Here is a 13,869-nt window from a genome sequence, read left to right on the forward strand (position 1 = left end):
CAGCATGGGTATGTATAAAAATACACCCCAAAACACATTATACTACTTCTTATGAGTACGGCGATACCACATGTGTGACACTTTTTTGCAGCCTAGGTGCGCTAAGGGGCCCAACGTCCTATTCACATGTCATTTTGAGGCATTTGTTTTCTAGACTACTCCTCACGGTTTAGGGCCCCTAAAATGCCAGGGCAGTATAGGAACCCCACAAGTGACCCCATTTTAGAAAGAAGACACCCCAAGGTATTCTGTTAGGAGTATGGTGAGTTCATAGAAGATTTTTTTTTGTCACAAGTTGGCGGAAAATGACACTTTGTGAAAAAAAAAAACAATACATATCAATTTCCGCTAACTTGTGACAAAAAATAAAATCTTCTATGAACTCATCATACACCTAACAGAATACCTTGGGGTGTCTTCTTTCTAAAATGGGGTCACTTGTGGGGTTCCTATACTGCCCTGGCATTTTAGGGGCCCTAAACGGTGAGGAGTAGTCTTGAACCCAAATGTCTCAAAATGACCTGTGAAATCCTAAAGGTACTCATTGGACTTTGGGCCCCTTAGCACAGTTAGGCTGCAAAAAAGTGTCACACATGTGGTATCGCCGTACTCAGAAGAAGTAGTATAATGTGTTTTGTGGTGTATTTTTACATATAACCATGCTGGGTGGGAGAAATATCTCTGTAAATGACAATCTTTTGATTTTTTTTTACACACAATTGTCCATTTACAGAGAGATTTCTCCCACCCACCATGGGTATGTGTAAAAATACACCACAAAACACATTATACTACTTCTCCTGAGTATGGCGATACCACATGTGTGACACTTTTTTGCAGCCTAGGTGCGCTAAGGGGCCCAACGTCCTATTCACAGGTCATTTTGAGGCATTTGTTTTCCAGACTACTCCTCACGGTTTAGGGCCCCTAAAATGCCAGTGCAGTATAAGAACCCCACAAGTGACCCCATTTTAGAAAGAAGACACCCCAAGGTATTCTGTTAGGGGTATGGTGAGTTCATAGAAGATTTTATTTTTTGTCACAAGTTAGTGAAAAATGACACTTTGTGAAAAAAACAATAAAAATCCAATTTCCGCTAACTTTTGACAAAAAATAAAATCTTCTATGAACTCATCATACACCTAACAGAATACCTTGGGGTGTCTTCTTTCTAAAATGGGGTCACTTGTGGGGTTCCTATACTGCCCTGGCATTTTAAGGGCCCAAAACTGTGAGTAGTCTGGAAACCAAATTTCTCAAAATGACTGTTCAGGGGTATAAGCATCTGCAAATTTTGATGACAGGTGGTCTATGAGGGAGCAAATTTTGTGGAACCGGTCATAAGCACTGTGGCCTCTTAGATGACAGGATGTATTGGGCCTGATCTGATGGATAGGAGTGCTAGGGGGGTGACAGGAGGTGATTGATGGGTGTCTCAGGGGGCGGTTAGAGGGGAAAATAGATGCAATCAATGCACTGGGTAGGTGATCGGAAGGGGATCTGAGGGGGATCTGAGGGTTTGGCCGAGTGATCAGGAGCCCACACGGGGCAAATTAGGGCCTGATCTGATGGCTAGGTGTGCTAGGGGGTGACAGGAGGTGATTGATGGGTGTCTTAAGGTGTGATTAGAGGGGGGAAATAGATGCAAGCAATGCACTGGCGAGGTGATCAGGGCTGGGGTCTGAGGGCGTTCTGAGGTGTGGGCGGGTGATTGGGTGCCCTAGGGGCAGATTAGGGTCTAATCTGATGGGTAACAGTGACAGGTGGTGATAGGGGGTGATTGATGGGTAATTAGTGGGTGTTTAGAGGAGAGAAGAGATGTAAACACTGCACTTGGGAGGTGATCTGATGTCGGACCTGCGGGCGATCTATTGGTGTGGGTGGGTGATCAGATTGCCCGCAAGGGGCAGGTTAGGGGCTGATTGATGGGTGGCAGTGACAGGGGGTGATTGAAGGGTGGCAGTGACAGGGGGTGATTGATGGGTGATTGACAGGTGATCAGTGGGTTATTACAGGGAATAACAGATGTAAATATTGCACTGGCGAATTGATAAGGGGGGGTCTGAGGGCAATCTGAGCGTGTGGGCGGGTGATTGGGTGCCCGCAAGGGGCAGATTAGGGTCTAATCTGATGGGTAACAGTGACAGGTGGTGATAGGGGTGATTGATGAGTGATTGATGGGTAATTAGTGGGTGTTTAGAGGAGAGAAGAGATGTAAACACTGCACTTGGGAGGTGATCTGATGTCGGATCTGCGGGCGATCTATTGGTGTGGGTGGGTGATCAGATTGCCCGCAAGGGGCAGGTTAGGGGCTGATTGATGGGTGGCAGTGACAGGGGGTGATTGACCAGGAGGGAGTAGGGGGCAGATTAGGGACTAAAAAAAAAAATTGCGTTGACAGATAGTGACAGGGAGTGATTGATGTGTGATTAGGGGGGTGACTGGGTGCAAACAGTGGTCTGGGGGTGGGCAGGGGGGGGGGGGGTCTGAGGGGTGCTGTGGGTGATCAGGGGGCAGGGGGGGGGTAATCAGTGTGCTTGGGTGCAGACTAGGGTGGCTGCAGCTTGCCCTGGTGGTCCCTCGGACACTGGGACCACCAGGGCAGGAGGCAGCCAGTATAATAGGCTTTGTATACATTACAAAGCCTATTATACATTGTTTCAGCGGCGATCTGGGTGCTAGTAACCCGCCGGCGCTTCCGAACAGCCGGCAGGTTACAGCGAACGGTGGGCGGAGCCAGTCCCCGGCGGCTGATCGCGTCACGAATGACGCGATCGCCGCATAGCCACTCCCGCAGCCGCCCCCGCCGATGGGCGTATTGCGGTCGTTTGGGCCCGGACTTTGCCGCCGCCCATCGGCTGGGGGCGGTCAGGAAGTGGTTAATTAACACAGCTGCCATTGAATGGATGGTATGTTTAATTTCCTGCTAGTATGAATAGTCTTCAACTGTGTGAATACATAGATAAAATGTTCTGTAATTATGTTTTTCTTAAAGGACTTACGAGGCGAATTGCTTAAAAAATGTTATGTACTTCATTGCTAAAGCAGACCTCAGGGCAGACGAACAGCACCTTCCTTTTCACGATCAGGTGCTTTATCAGGCTAATCCAGGTTACATTGCAGCTCCCGACCCTCCACAGGGTCGCCCTAGCAGAATCGCCGCTTTAAAAATCCAACTCCTGCGCAGCTCGCAAAGCCGTGGCCGCGCAGGATTACAGCCCCGCTCGTGTCCGCCCTCACTCCGTGCGCTCTACTATACGTCATGTGGGCGGCTCCACATGACCACCCACATGACGAACTACACTGCTAGCCAGCCGCGCCCCCTCAGCAGAGAATACAAGCGCTGAACGAGTGAGTACCTGCTCGTTCAGAGCTTGTATTCTCTGCTGAGGGGGCGCGGCTGGCTGGCAGTGTAGTTCGTCATGTGGGTGGTCATGTGGAGCCGCCCACATGACATATAGTAGAGCGCACGGAGTGAGGGCTGACACGAGCGGGGCTGTAATCCTGCGCAGCCACGGCTATGCGAGCTGCGCAGGAGTTGGATTTTTAAAGCGGCGATTCTGCTAGGGCGACCCTGTGGAGGGTCGGGAGCTGCAATGTAACCTGGATTAGCCTGATAAAGCACCTGATCGTGAAAAGGAAGGTGCTGTTCGTCTGCCCTGAGGTCTGCTTTAGCAATGAGGTACATAACTTTTTTTAAGCATTTCGCCTCGTAAGTCCTTTAAGCATCTAATGTAAAAAATACACTTTGTTGAATGCCACAGAAAATAATGGCACTATATGAATAAAACATTCTCTATGGAAGGTTTTGTTTTTTTCTACTCCATTTATGTACATGTTCAATAATGAGAGCACTAATCATACATATTTTGATAGGCAATGTTTGCCTTTAATATTGAATATTTTTGCATTTAACAGTTATTTGGTGTGAGAAAACGCGGAAAAGCCGCCGCCAATACTCAAGGTGAGGCGGCTGATTCCACGTTTAACATGGCAGTTGGGGCGCAGTCGGAGCACAGAGAAACCGCTGCATGCTCTAACTACAGGGCGGCGGATTCCGCGTCCAATGCGGCAAGTTGCTCGCATAGGCCTGCTCCTCTCAGTAAGGCGGAATGCAGAGTAAACGCCGCACGCCCAGACAGCGTGGCGGCGGATTCCGCATCTAATACAGCAGAAACATTACAACACATGACTGGTGTGGCTGGGACTGATAGTCCACACTGGTTTAGGAGGACGCGCGCGCGCGCAGAGAGGCAGGGCCTTTATGGCAGTCAAAGAAGGGTCAGCTGACCAGGCCGGTCAGCTGACAATTGCAGCAACTTTCATTGGTCCAGCACTTAGGGGAGGCGCTGGAGAGCGCTGGTGTATATATACTGGGTGCTGGTCATTTCTCTGGTGTCTGGCGTTGCGATCAATACGTGGTAGCACTCAGACCTTGTCAGTATCTGTGTTTATTAGTCAGTTTCCAAAGGTGTTGATGATCACGGAGCTCACACCTTAGCCTAGGAATTCAGTTGCTATCTGTATTGTTATCTAGACCAGTTTCCAAGGTGTTGACGGCCACAGAACTCACACCTTAGTCTAGGATTTCTGTACCATCTGTATAATCTGTATTATCTAGTATAGTTCCTGGAGTGTGAGAATCTTGGAGCTCACACTCAAGCGTAGGCATTGTTAATTATCTGTTATGACCCTCTGCATTTCTGACCATTCTCCTGATCTCTGATTTTGTACCTTGTCTTTCTGATTCTCTGTTGCCGAAACCCGGCTAGTCTCTGGATTCTGTATCTGCCAACTGTCTCTGTACTTTGTCTGTCCGTGTGGTAACGACCTGGCTTGTCCGACCTCGAGAACTGTCTCCACCGTTAGGAGATAGTTCACAGATCTGTCAGTGACACTCCACCACTGGTGTCACTCAGGTTCTGCCCTTCCCACTGTCTCGGCCTGGCTCCGCCCCTTGGGGAGCAGCAGGCTGGTGGAAGGAAGCAAATCCTTTACAGTAGATTCTACTGTCTAGCACCCATTCTTCGGGTGCTTTCCTCAAGGTATTACTGTTGCACCAAACACTCTCATATCTCAGGTGTCCAGAGGTTAGAAGATATATCTGATTATCGGTGATACTGCAGATCATCAATAATCGGGTATATTCTGCATTCTCGGTGATACTGCAGATCACCGGTAATCAGACCCTCTCTGTGTTACACCGATCGTTACATTTGGTAGTTTTTATTTTTTTTGGCTATACATTAACCACTTAATGACAACAGGACGTATATATACATCCAGCGTAGTTAAAGAGAGTGCACCACCAGTTTGTTACTAAATGAGGCAAATAGGGTATCATTTTAACTGATATCAGGGTGTTATGGGTGCTCCAGGGTGATGGCCTGGGTGGGCACTGTAGGTGCAGTAAGCTAAGAGGAGAGCGGAGGGATGCAGGAGGCATAACGGAGTGACTCTAGCTATACTAAGTATAGCTAGAGCACAAAAGCATGTTTACATCTTGGCTCCATCCCCGTTGGTCTAATAACAGACCAATGGAAATCCAGGGCCATTATGTGAACATTGCTCTGGTCCTGAAGTGGTTGATATTGCTGCCCACACCTTACAAGTGTCAGGACTGAAAGAAGGGTGAATCCTCCTGTATCAGTCTGGAAGATTGATGAGATAACCCATTAAAATCTTTAAAAGGAGAGGACATGTTTCACCTGTCAGACTATTGTGATAAAAAAAGTGTAAGTGCCCTGATTGTACCTTTCCTGCAAGATACCTTTGCAGTAAATCTAATATGTACTAATTACAAATCTTAAGCAGGCAAAAACGAAGTTGTGATGAAGGTCACATTCAAGCAGTGAATGATGAAGAAGAGGAGTCGGGAAGATGCACAACATTGGTGGTCAAGCTGGTTTGCATCATTATTGGCCTGCTTGTCCTGTCCACAGCATTCCTCAGTAAGGTAAGGCATGACTCCATGGCAGTTTCCTTTCAATGGAATGCTTGATGATGGGGATACATTTCTATTCAAACAAAGGTGAACAACCTATGCATTTCTTATCAGAATCAGAATCATTTTATTTCGCCAAGCATTACTGGGTCATGCCCGGAATTGGGTTTGGCACAATACAGGGCGGTACATAGACAGAAAAGCAGGAAAGAAAAAGTAACATAATACAAAGCAACAGAGTACAAAGAACATGACAGTGATCCATCATTCTCAAATAGATATACATTCAGCATCAATAAATATACATCTTTCAGAGACTCCGCCAGAGTCTACCAAAAGTGCGGGAAAAAGTCTGATCACTGAGAGAAAAGAAAAACAAATTTTTCCAGTACGCTACTATGCTGGTGGTAGGGCGCAGATAGAGGGTGGGAGAATGTTAAGGGAGTTCAGGAGGCTAACGGCCATAGGGAAGAAGAAGTTCCTGTGTCTGGTGGTCTTGGTGGGGATGGCCTGGAGTCTCCGGCCCAATGGAAGTGGGGTGAAGAAACAGTGGCCAGGGTGTGAGGGGTCGCTTGTGATCTTCAGTGCCCTGGCACGCATTCTTGCGTTATACAGGAGGTCAAGTGAGGGGAGAGGTCTCCCAATGTCAATGCATCTAACGCTAGTTCATATTATGGATTATTATTATTATTATTATTATTTTTATTATTTATTGGATTTATATAGAACCAACATATTATGCAGCACTGAACAATAAATAAGCAATGATGAGCGAAAATGCAGATATTCTTTTCACATTAATTTTCATGAAAAGTCGAATTTTGAGTGAAAATGCCATTGAAAATCATTTTGCAATAAGTTTGTGATTTTTGCATTTGTCGTGAATTTTCACGCTTAAATGATTTTTTTGTGTCTTCGTGGTAAAAATAATAATTGTTTCTCACTTTTGTGGTACAAATAATGATTTTTTGATGCGAAAATGACTGTGGTGAAAATTTGCAAGCCGTGCTGTCAATGAGATTACAAACAGTGATAATGGGAGTGACAGACAACACAATACAGGTAATAAGCAGTAAGACACACAATGCCAGATCATACACTGATGGGCGGCACGGTGGCGTAGTGGTTAGCTCTCTCGCCTTGCAGCTCTGGGTCCCTGGTTCGAATCCCAGCCAGGGCACTATCTGCAAAGAGTTTGTATGTTCTCTCCGTGTCTGCGTGGGTTTCCTCCGGGCACTCTGGTTTCCTCCCACATTCCAAAAACATACGGATAAGTTAATTGGCTCCCCCTAAAATTGGCCCTAGACTACAGTACGTTCACTACATAATATAGACATATGGCAATGGTAGGGATTAGATTGTGAGCTCCTTTGAGGGACAGTTAGTGACAAGATATATATATATATATATATATATACTAGCTGGTCGCCCGGCGTTGCCCGGGTATGTAATTGGCTAGTGTTAGCTCTACCCACTTTTTCTAATCCTAACACACAATTACTCAAGGATGACCTAGTTTGTGAGCTTTGTGGTCTTTGGCATCAATAATTGGCATTGAAATGAAATAAATCTAATTGGCTGTGGCTCCACTCCTTTGAAAATCAATAGGTGAATTTTGATTAGCTTTTGTAGGCTCCACCCACTTTTCTGAATATTAATCCCAGTCACCCAGTGACCAACTGTGCAAAATTTAAGAACCCTGCCACTGACAGAGTAAGAAAAACAAAAGTTTGCTTTCTTAAAACAGAAAAAATTTGTGATAATTCAGGTTGGAGTGAGCATAAAATGTCACCCAGTACATCACTGTTGAATATATTCAAATTAACCATTGTTACCCTTAGAAGCTAAACACACCTCTAGAACTGCTGGAATGCAATGATGTGTCATCTTGTTAATTTGTACAGAGCTGTAATAATCCAACATGCATACAGACTGTTTTGGATTGTTTGATCCTCATCAGTGCATGGCATGGATTAATTTGACTCTATGCAGTAGTGCTTGTAACACCGAGAGGTACAGACTAACCAGCAAGCTCATGGTGACCCAGAACTCATTGGAGTGTGTAAGGGACTACAATGGTCCTAAAAGCCCCCTTACTAAGATGTTAAGAAAAACAAACGTTTGCTTTCTTACAACAGAAAGAATTTGCGATAATTCAGATTGGAGTGAGCTTGAGATGTCTCCCAGTGCATCACCGCTGAATATATGCAAATTAACCATTCTACCCTTAGAAGCTAAACACACCTCCAGAGTAACAGTGTAAGAATGTCTGCAGTTTACATTTTCCAGTGAAATTTGTATTTGTCTCTTTTTGGTTATGGGAATAAAAAGTATCCTATACTTTATTCCAGGTAATGTACTATGTGTGTGCCAAATTTCATTCAAATCCGTTCAGCCGTTTTTGCGTGATCGCGTAACAAACATCCAAACATCCGAACTTTCCCATTTATTATATTAGTAGGATATACACTACAGCGCTGCGTAATATGTTGGTGCTATATAAATACTAAATAATAATAATAATAATAATACACTGAAGTAGTAGTACCAATAATACAAGTTCACACTATTCTGTGAGCAGGATGCACAATCAGGTATGATAATAAACAAGGAGGGAGGGCCCTGCCAAAGGCTTACAGTGCAAAGGATGGCTAGATAGTGTACTGGTTAATGCTGTGTTCCCGCTTGACTTCCGCACCTCATTCAGCCAGTGGGAGCAGGACAGTCTGATGGTCCGCCATTGTCCAGCTGGAGCTTGGGGAAGATGCTCTCCCCCATAGGCTATATGTGGGAACCCATCCGCCTGGCCCGGGATTATCGTGGACTGTACAGAAGTACAGTCCGCTTAATGCATTGAATCCCATGAATCCATTGCAGCGTGAAAAGTGTGAATAGCTCCTATGTATAACATAGGAGTTGTTCACTCTCTACTTAGTAATGAGCCGAGAGTGAACAGACAAAAAAAAGTTTGTTCTACACTCTAGTGGGTACAGAGCCTATGGGCTCTGCTTCTGACACAAGAGACCAGGGTTTGAATTTTGGCACTTCCTGTTCAGTAAGCCAGCACCTATTCAGTAAGGAAAACTTGGGCAAGACTCCCTAACACTGTTACTGTCTATAGAGCATGCTCTAGTGTCAACAGCTCTGGTGCTTTGAGTCCGACAGGAGAAAAGAGTGATATAAATGTGCTGTGTCTTGTCTCTAAAGCATGCCCTCTTCCTCATTTACATTGTTTGAAAGGAGAGTTGGACATCTGCAATCAAATCCAGTCCAACATGGTCTCAGGCCACTCTGATCCAAGTGTCAGACCGATTAACGGTATAAATTTTCACTAACTGAAACAGTTTGATCTCTCCCAGCTCCATTCTGTGTCTTCGTTTACACTGAATCAGCTGCTGTCAGTTATAACTGAACAGACAACTGATATGCAGCCCATTACAAGGTAATGTCTATGCCTATGGGTCAGGTCACATTATACACATTTTAAACAAAAGCTTTTTCTCAATGCACACCAGTTTTTTTGCATACAGTGTGAAAGAAGCCTTAGCGATTGGTGTTGGTGGCATTCGTGTCATGTTTGTTCTGAAAACAAAAAACACTGGTGTTGCATGACCTTCATGTATACATCTACCCACCAGCAGACTGGTGGAGCAGGGATTGAGTCCTGCATGAACGCGGGTGGACGATGTCCACCTACTTTTTTCAAAGAGTGGACGTCGTCCACCCTAGCATGTGGAGGGGAGACAGAGCAGTGAAGGAGAAGTGGTGGTGGGCACAGCAGCGGGAAAGGGGGGACGTCTCCCCCCCCCCCCTCGCTCTCCCCTCCAGAACTAAACTTTTGCTGCAGCTGGCAGCAGGCATCAGCGGGCGGGACTTACCTCCTCCTCATTTTAAGTGCCAGAAGAATTTCTGCGTGCCGCTGCTCTGGAAAAGACCAGGCCAGACTAGCGGCATACAGAGATTCAACTCCCGACGGAACGAGGAGGAGGTAAGTCCCCGCCCGCTGATGCCCGCTGCCAGATACTGCAAACATTTAGTTCTGGAGGGGAGAGCAAGGGAGGGGGGGGGGCAAGGTAAGGGAAGGAGATGTCCCCCCTTCCCCACCACTGTTTACCACTCCCCCTTCACTGTGCGGCCCACCTCCTTCTGGGGACACCTGGCTACATATACTGGGGACACCTATAGAGCTGGCTATACTGGGGGCACCTATACACCTGACTACATATACTGGGAACAGATTGTGTATGTTGGGGGCCACTGCTGCCAGATTACATGTATTTTGGGTGATACGTGTATTTTGGGTGATCCGCTGCCAGGTTATGCGTATTTTGGGGGCCGCTGCTGCCAGATTATGTCCATTTTGGGGGAACCACTGCTATATTATCAGTATTATGGAGGAACCTCTGCCAGATTACGTGTATTTTTGGTGAAATGCTGTAAGATTACATCTATTTTTTGGGGATACACTACGGCAGAGCTCAAACTTCCCCCGGCAGACCTTTTACACCACTGCTAAGGTCATATATATTTGGCCCCACCCATGACCATGCCCACATTCTGCTGCGTGACCACGCCTATTTTTCAGCACGTGGTGCAGGGCCATTTAGGGTGAGTCCACTCACCTCTTATCTCAGGACTAGACCCCTGTGGTGAGTATCAACTCTATAGAAATTGTCTTGTAAATATTTCCAGCCTTGGACAGTGAAGACTCTGATTTCTGTCTTTTGGATGAGCTAACACACCTCTGACACCTGATCATCTTCACCTTTAGCAAGGCTATCACATTTCTGTCACACAAAAACTACCATATTTTTGGGAATATAAAATACACCTAGGCTTAGAGAACAAAAACCAGAGAAAAAAAGTATATACTAAACCTGGTGCATCCATGTTCCAGGAGCATCTTTTAGATGTTCTCCCTCAATCCTTGTTCTCCTGTGTCCCTATGTGTCCCCTTATGTCCCCTCCTATCCCCCTGTGTGGTCCTGCATGCCCTCCTGTGTTCCCTCTGGTCCCCTGTATGGCCCTGTGTGTCTCCCTGTCTCCCCTCCGGCCCCCCTGTGTGGTCCTGTGTTTGTCCCCTCCTGTCCCCTGTGTGGTCCTCTGGCCCCTGCATGTCTTCTCCACTCTCCTGTGTAAAATCAATTAGTAGCGGTGTGGCTTTCCTTACCAGCAATTCCAGCAGCGGTCAGCAGACCTCTCATCTACTGCGCAGCTCCCCCTAGTGACCTCTTCTGCTGATGGCGAGATTAGTAGAAGCCTTCACTAGGGGGAGCCACTCAGCCACATAGGAGATGAGATTTCTGATGATTGCCGCTGGAATCGCTGGTTAGGTGAGCCACGCTGCCACTAATTTTTCTTACATGGGGAACAGAGGAGACATGCGGTGGGTCGGAGGACCACACGGGGACAAGGCAGGAAGTCCCCGATGTTGCAGAGGTTGGGGGATCGCATCAGCGGGCGACTGTAAGTCGGGACTTCCTGGTCTTTGGACTATGAGACACCGGGAATTTTTTTCCCCATTTTTTGGGGGGAGAAAAAATGCATCTTATATTAAAAAAAATACGATGTATAACTTTGCATCCCTTTCCTTCTTAGAGAAGCAAACAAAAATATAATGAGTATAAATCAATAATAATATATTTTGGAGTTTGTACTTAATGGGGTTCTTTATAGTCAGTTTTAAGACCTCCCTTAAACGGGATCAACTTTAGGTCATTATTATGAAAAAAATATTCAAACTTCAAAATGATTTATAAAGTTTTACGTACCGTTATGTACTTTATAATGCTAAATAAGGTATGTACATTTTTTGATTGTGATTTCCCTCTGTGTAGGCCTGTCTACTCCTTCTAATCTCTGTGAGTGGTGACCAATCCCAGAACATCTCCAGCAACCCATTACCCTCAATCCTCCTGGGAGTCATGCTGGTGGTGCCCTATGTTCTAACCCTGCTAAAAACTCTGTGGAAAATGGTTTTTAGCCATTCACCGACTCCAGATAAATTGCGGCTGATAAAGGTAAGGAAGGTTTCGAAAAAAAAAAAAGTTCATGCATGGCTGATTTCCAAATGAACCTCCCTTATACACAATAATTTCAGTAGCAGGAAAGACGGGCACCGGCGGCTAGTGGATGAAAAGGGCGTCGCCATAGACTAATGCAATTGTGGTTAATACAGCAAAAAATGCAGAAAAAGGGCACCCGATAAAGATTGTTAACATTAGAACATTAGAGTTTTTGAAGTATGTTATCGTTTTAGAAACTTGCAATGTTATAGTTTTTATATACTGTATATTCTGGCGTATAAGACTACTTTTTAAACTATGAAAATTTTCTGTGAAGTCAGGGGTCGTCCCATACGCCGGGAGTCATTGATGCCGGGTGAAACCCCCCATCCTGTTACCGCCTCTCAGATTGCGCTGCTGAGTACTGGAGTAAAGCTGCGCAGGCGCACATGTACGATATCTGAGAGGCAGAGAAGGAGGTAAATAGGATACAAGGGCGGGCCAGAAGGGTGAAAGAGGCATGTTTTATGGGCACAGCGCCATCTATTCCTCCATACATCTCCGATAAACATGGAGGCAGGAAGAGCTGACCAATCCACTTAGGGAGAGGGAGAGTTGATCAATCCAACCAGTCAATCACCTGTATACTGTTATATACTGGGTACCACATACAGTACAGCACTATTATCTGTTCATACACAGCACCAGCATATCATTTTTTAAATTTTTTATTTTGTGTGCGCAGCATTGGAAGAGGGGTAGTCTTATACGGTGAGTATATCACAAACTCATTTTTAACTGGAAAAGTTGGGAGGTCGTCTTATACACCGGAATGTACGGTATTAGTGAGAGGTGCGCTAGATATGAATAATCACAATTTATTTTTCTAGTCAATAAGACACTTTATTAAAAGAGAAGGGGATTGCTATACCCAAAACTTTAAAACATTGATTTGACTGTCACACTATATACATTCACTCATATGCACACATACTAGAGCATACTGGTTCCCCTTTAAAAAGGAAAAGCATAGATCTAAAACCTTAAAAAAAGCTGTAAAAACTTCAAAAGTTCCAAAAAAAGTGCCTGCACAGATCGCCATTGAAGGTGATTTTGGCTTCTGCTCGGATATCTGAACTAACTATCCGCCCGCATTTCGGATTTCAGATATTAAATCCGAGTTTGCTTGGATAGTGCTATTCGGATTTTAAAAAATATCCGAATTGCTATTCAAAGTTCGGATAGTGGAAAAAGTTTGGATTATCGGAGTAATTCGGATATCCAAAATCTTGCTGAGCAGCACTGTCTAAAATAACTTTTCTACACCCTGCAATTGAAAAGGTACCAAAAAAAAAAGTATTGTAAAATTATTTTGAGTATTCCCCTGCTTTCTGCTGGATTAAAAGACATTTTTTTTTTTTGATAAGGTGTGAAAATACTATCAAGAAAAAAAGTAAATTGAATACGGCCCTGTGTCAACAGCAATATGATGAAGTTTTCGGCATTGTTTAATTACTGAACTCCTCCCCCATTGTTTGTCAGAAACCTAACAAACCTCCTTGTGTATAGTCCCCTATTACACACACACACATACACACACACACACACACACACACACACACACACACACACACACACACACACACACACACACCTTATGTAAACCCATTTCTGTTTCTTATCATCATAACTCACCCTCTCCCCGACATAACCACTTTCCTATTTTAAAATCATTCCTGATTCCTGACTCTAACCCCTTTCTAATGCCTAATCCCAATTGCAAGTGACAGTTTCTGTCCAGTGGGGACCTGGTAGAACCATAGTTTAAACTTCACTGATAAGGATTGAATCACAGCCATAAAACACTTCTGAGAGCAGTCAAGAGGTAAAACTGTGTGACATTCTATTTTTTTAGGAGTA

The 13,869-nt window shown here is 45.0% G+C and overlaps 1 protein-coding gene across 1 annotated transcript in view; it reads left to right on the forward strand.

Annotated features, from left to right (window-relative positions):
• LOC137526043 (chitin synthase chs-2-like) overlaps nucleotides 1–13,869 on the forward strand; it is a 125,598-nt gene that overhangs the window by 38,798 nt on the left and 72,931 nt on the right. The window contains exon 2 of the mRNA XM_068247255.1: nucleotides 11,782–11,964. Coding sequence (XP_068103356.1) covers nucleotides 11,782–11,964 — 183 coding nt within the window. The remainder of the gene's footprint in view (nucleotides 1–11,781; nucleotides 11,965–13,869) is intronic.

This window comes from Hyperolius riggenbachi, chromosome 7 (genome assembly GCF_040937935.1).
Source record: "Hyperolius riggenbachi isolate aHypRig1 chromosome 7, aHypRig1.pri, whole genome shotgun sequence".
Classification (NCBI taxonomy): Eukaryota; Metazoa; Chordata; class Amphibia; order Anura; family Hyperoliidae; genus Hyperolius; species Hyperolius riggenbachi.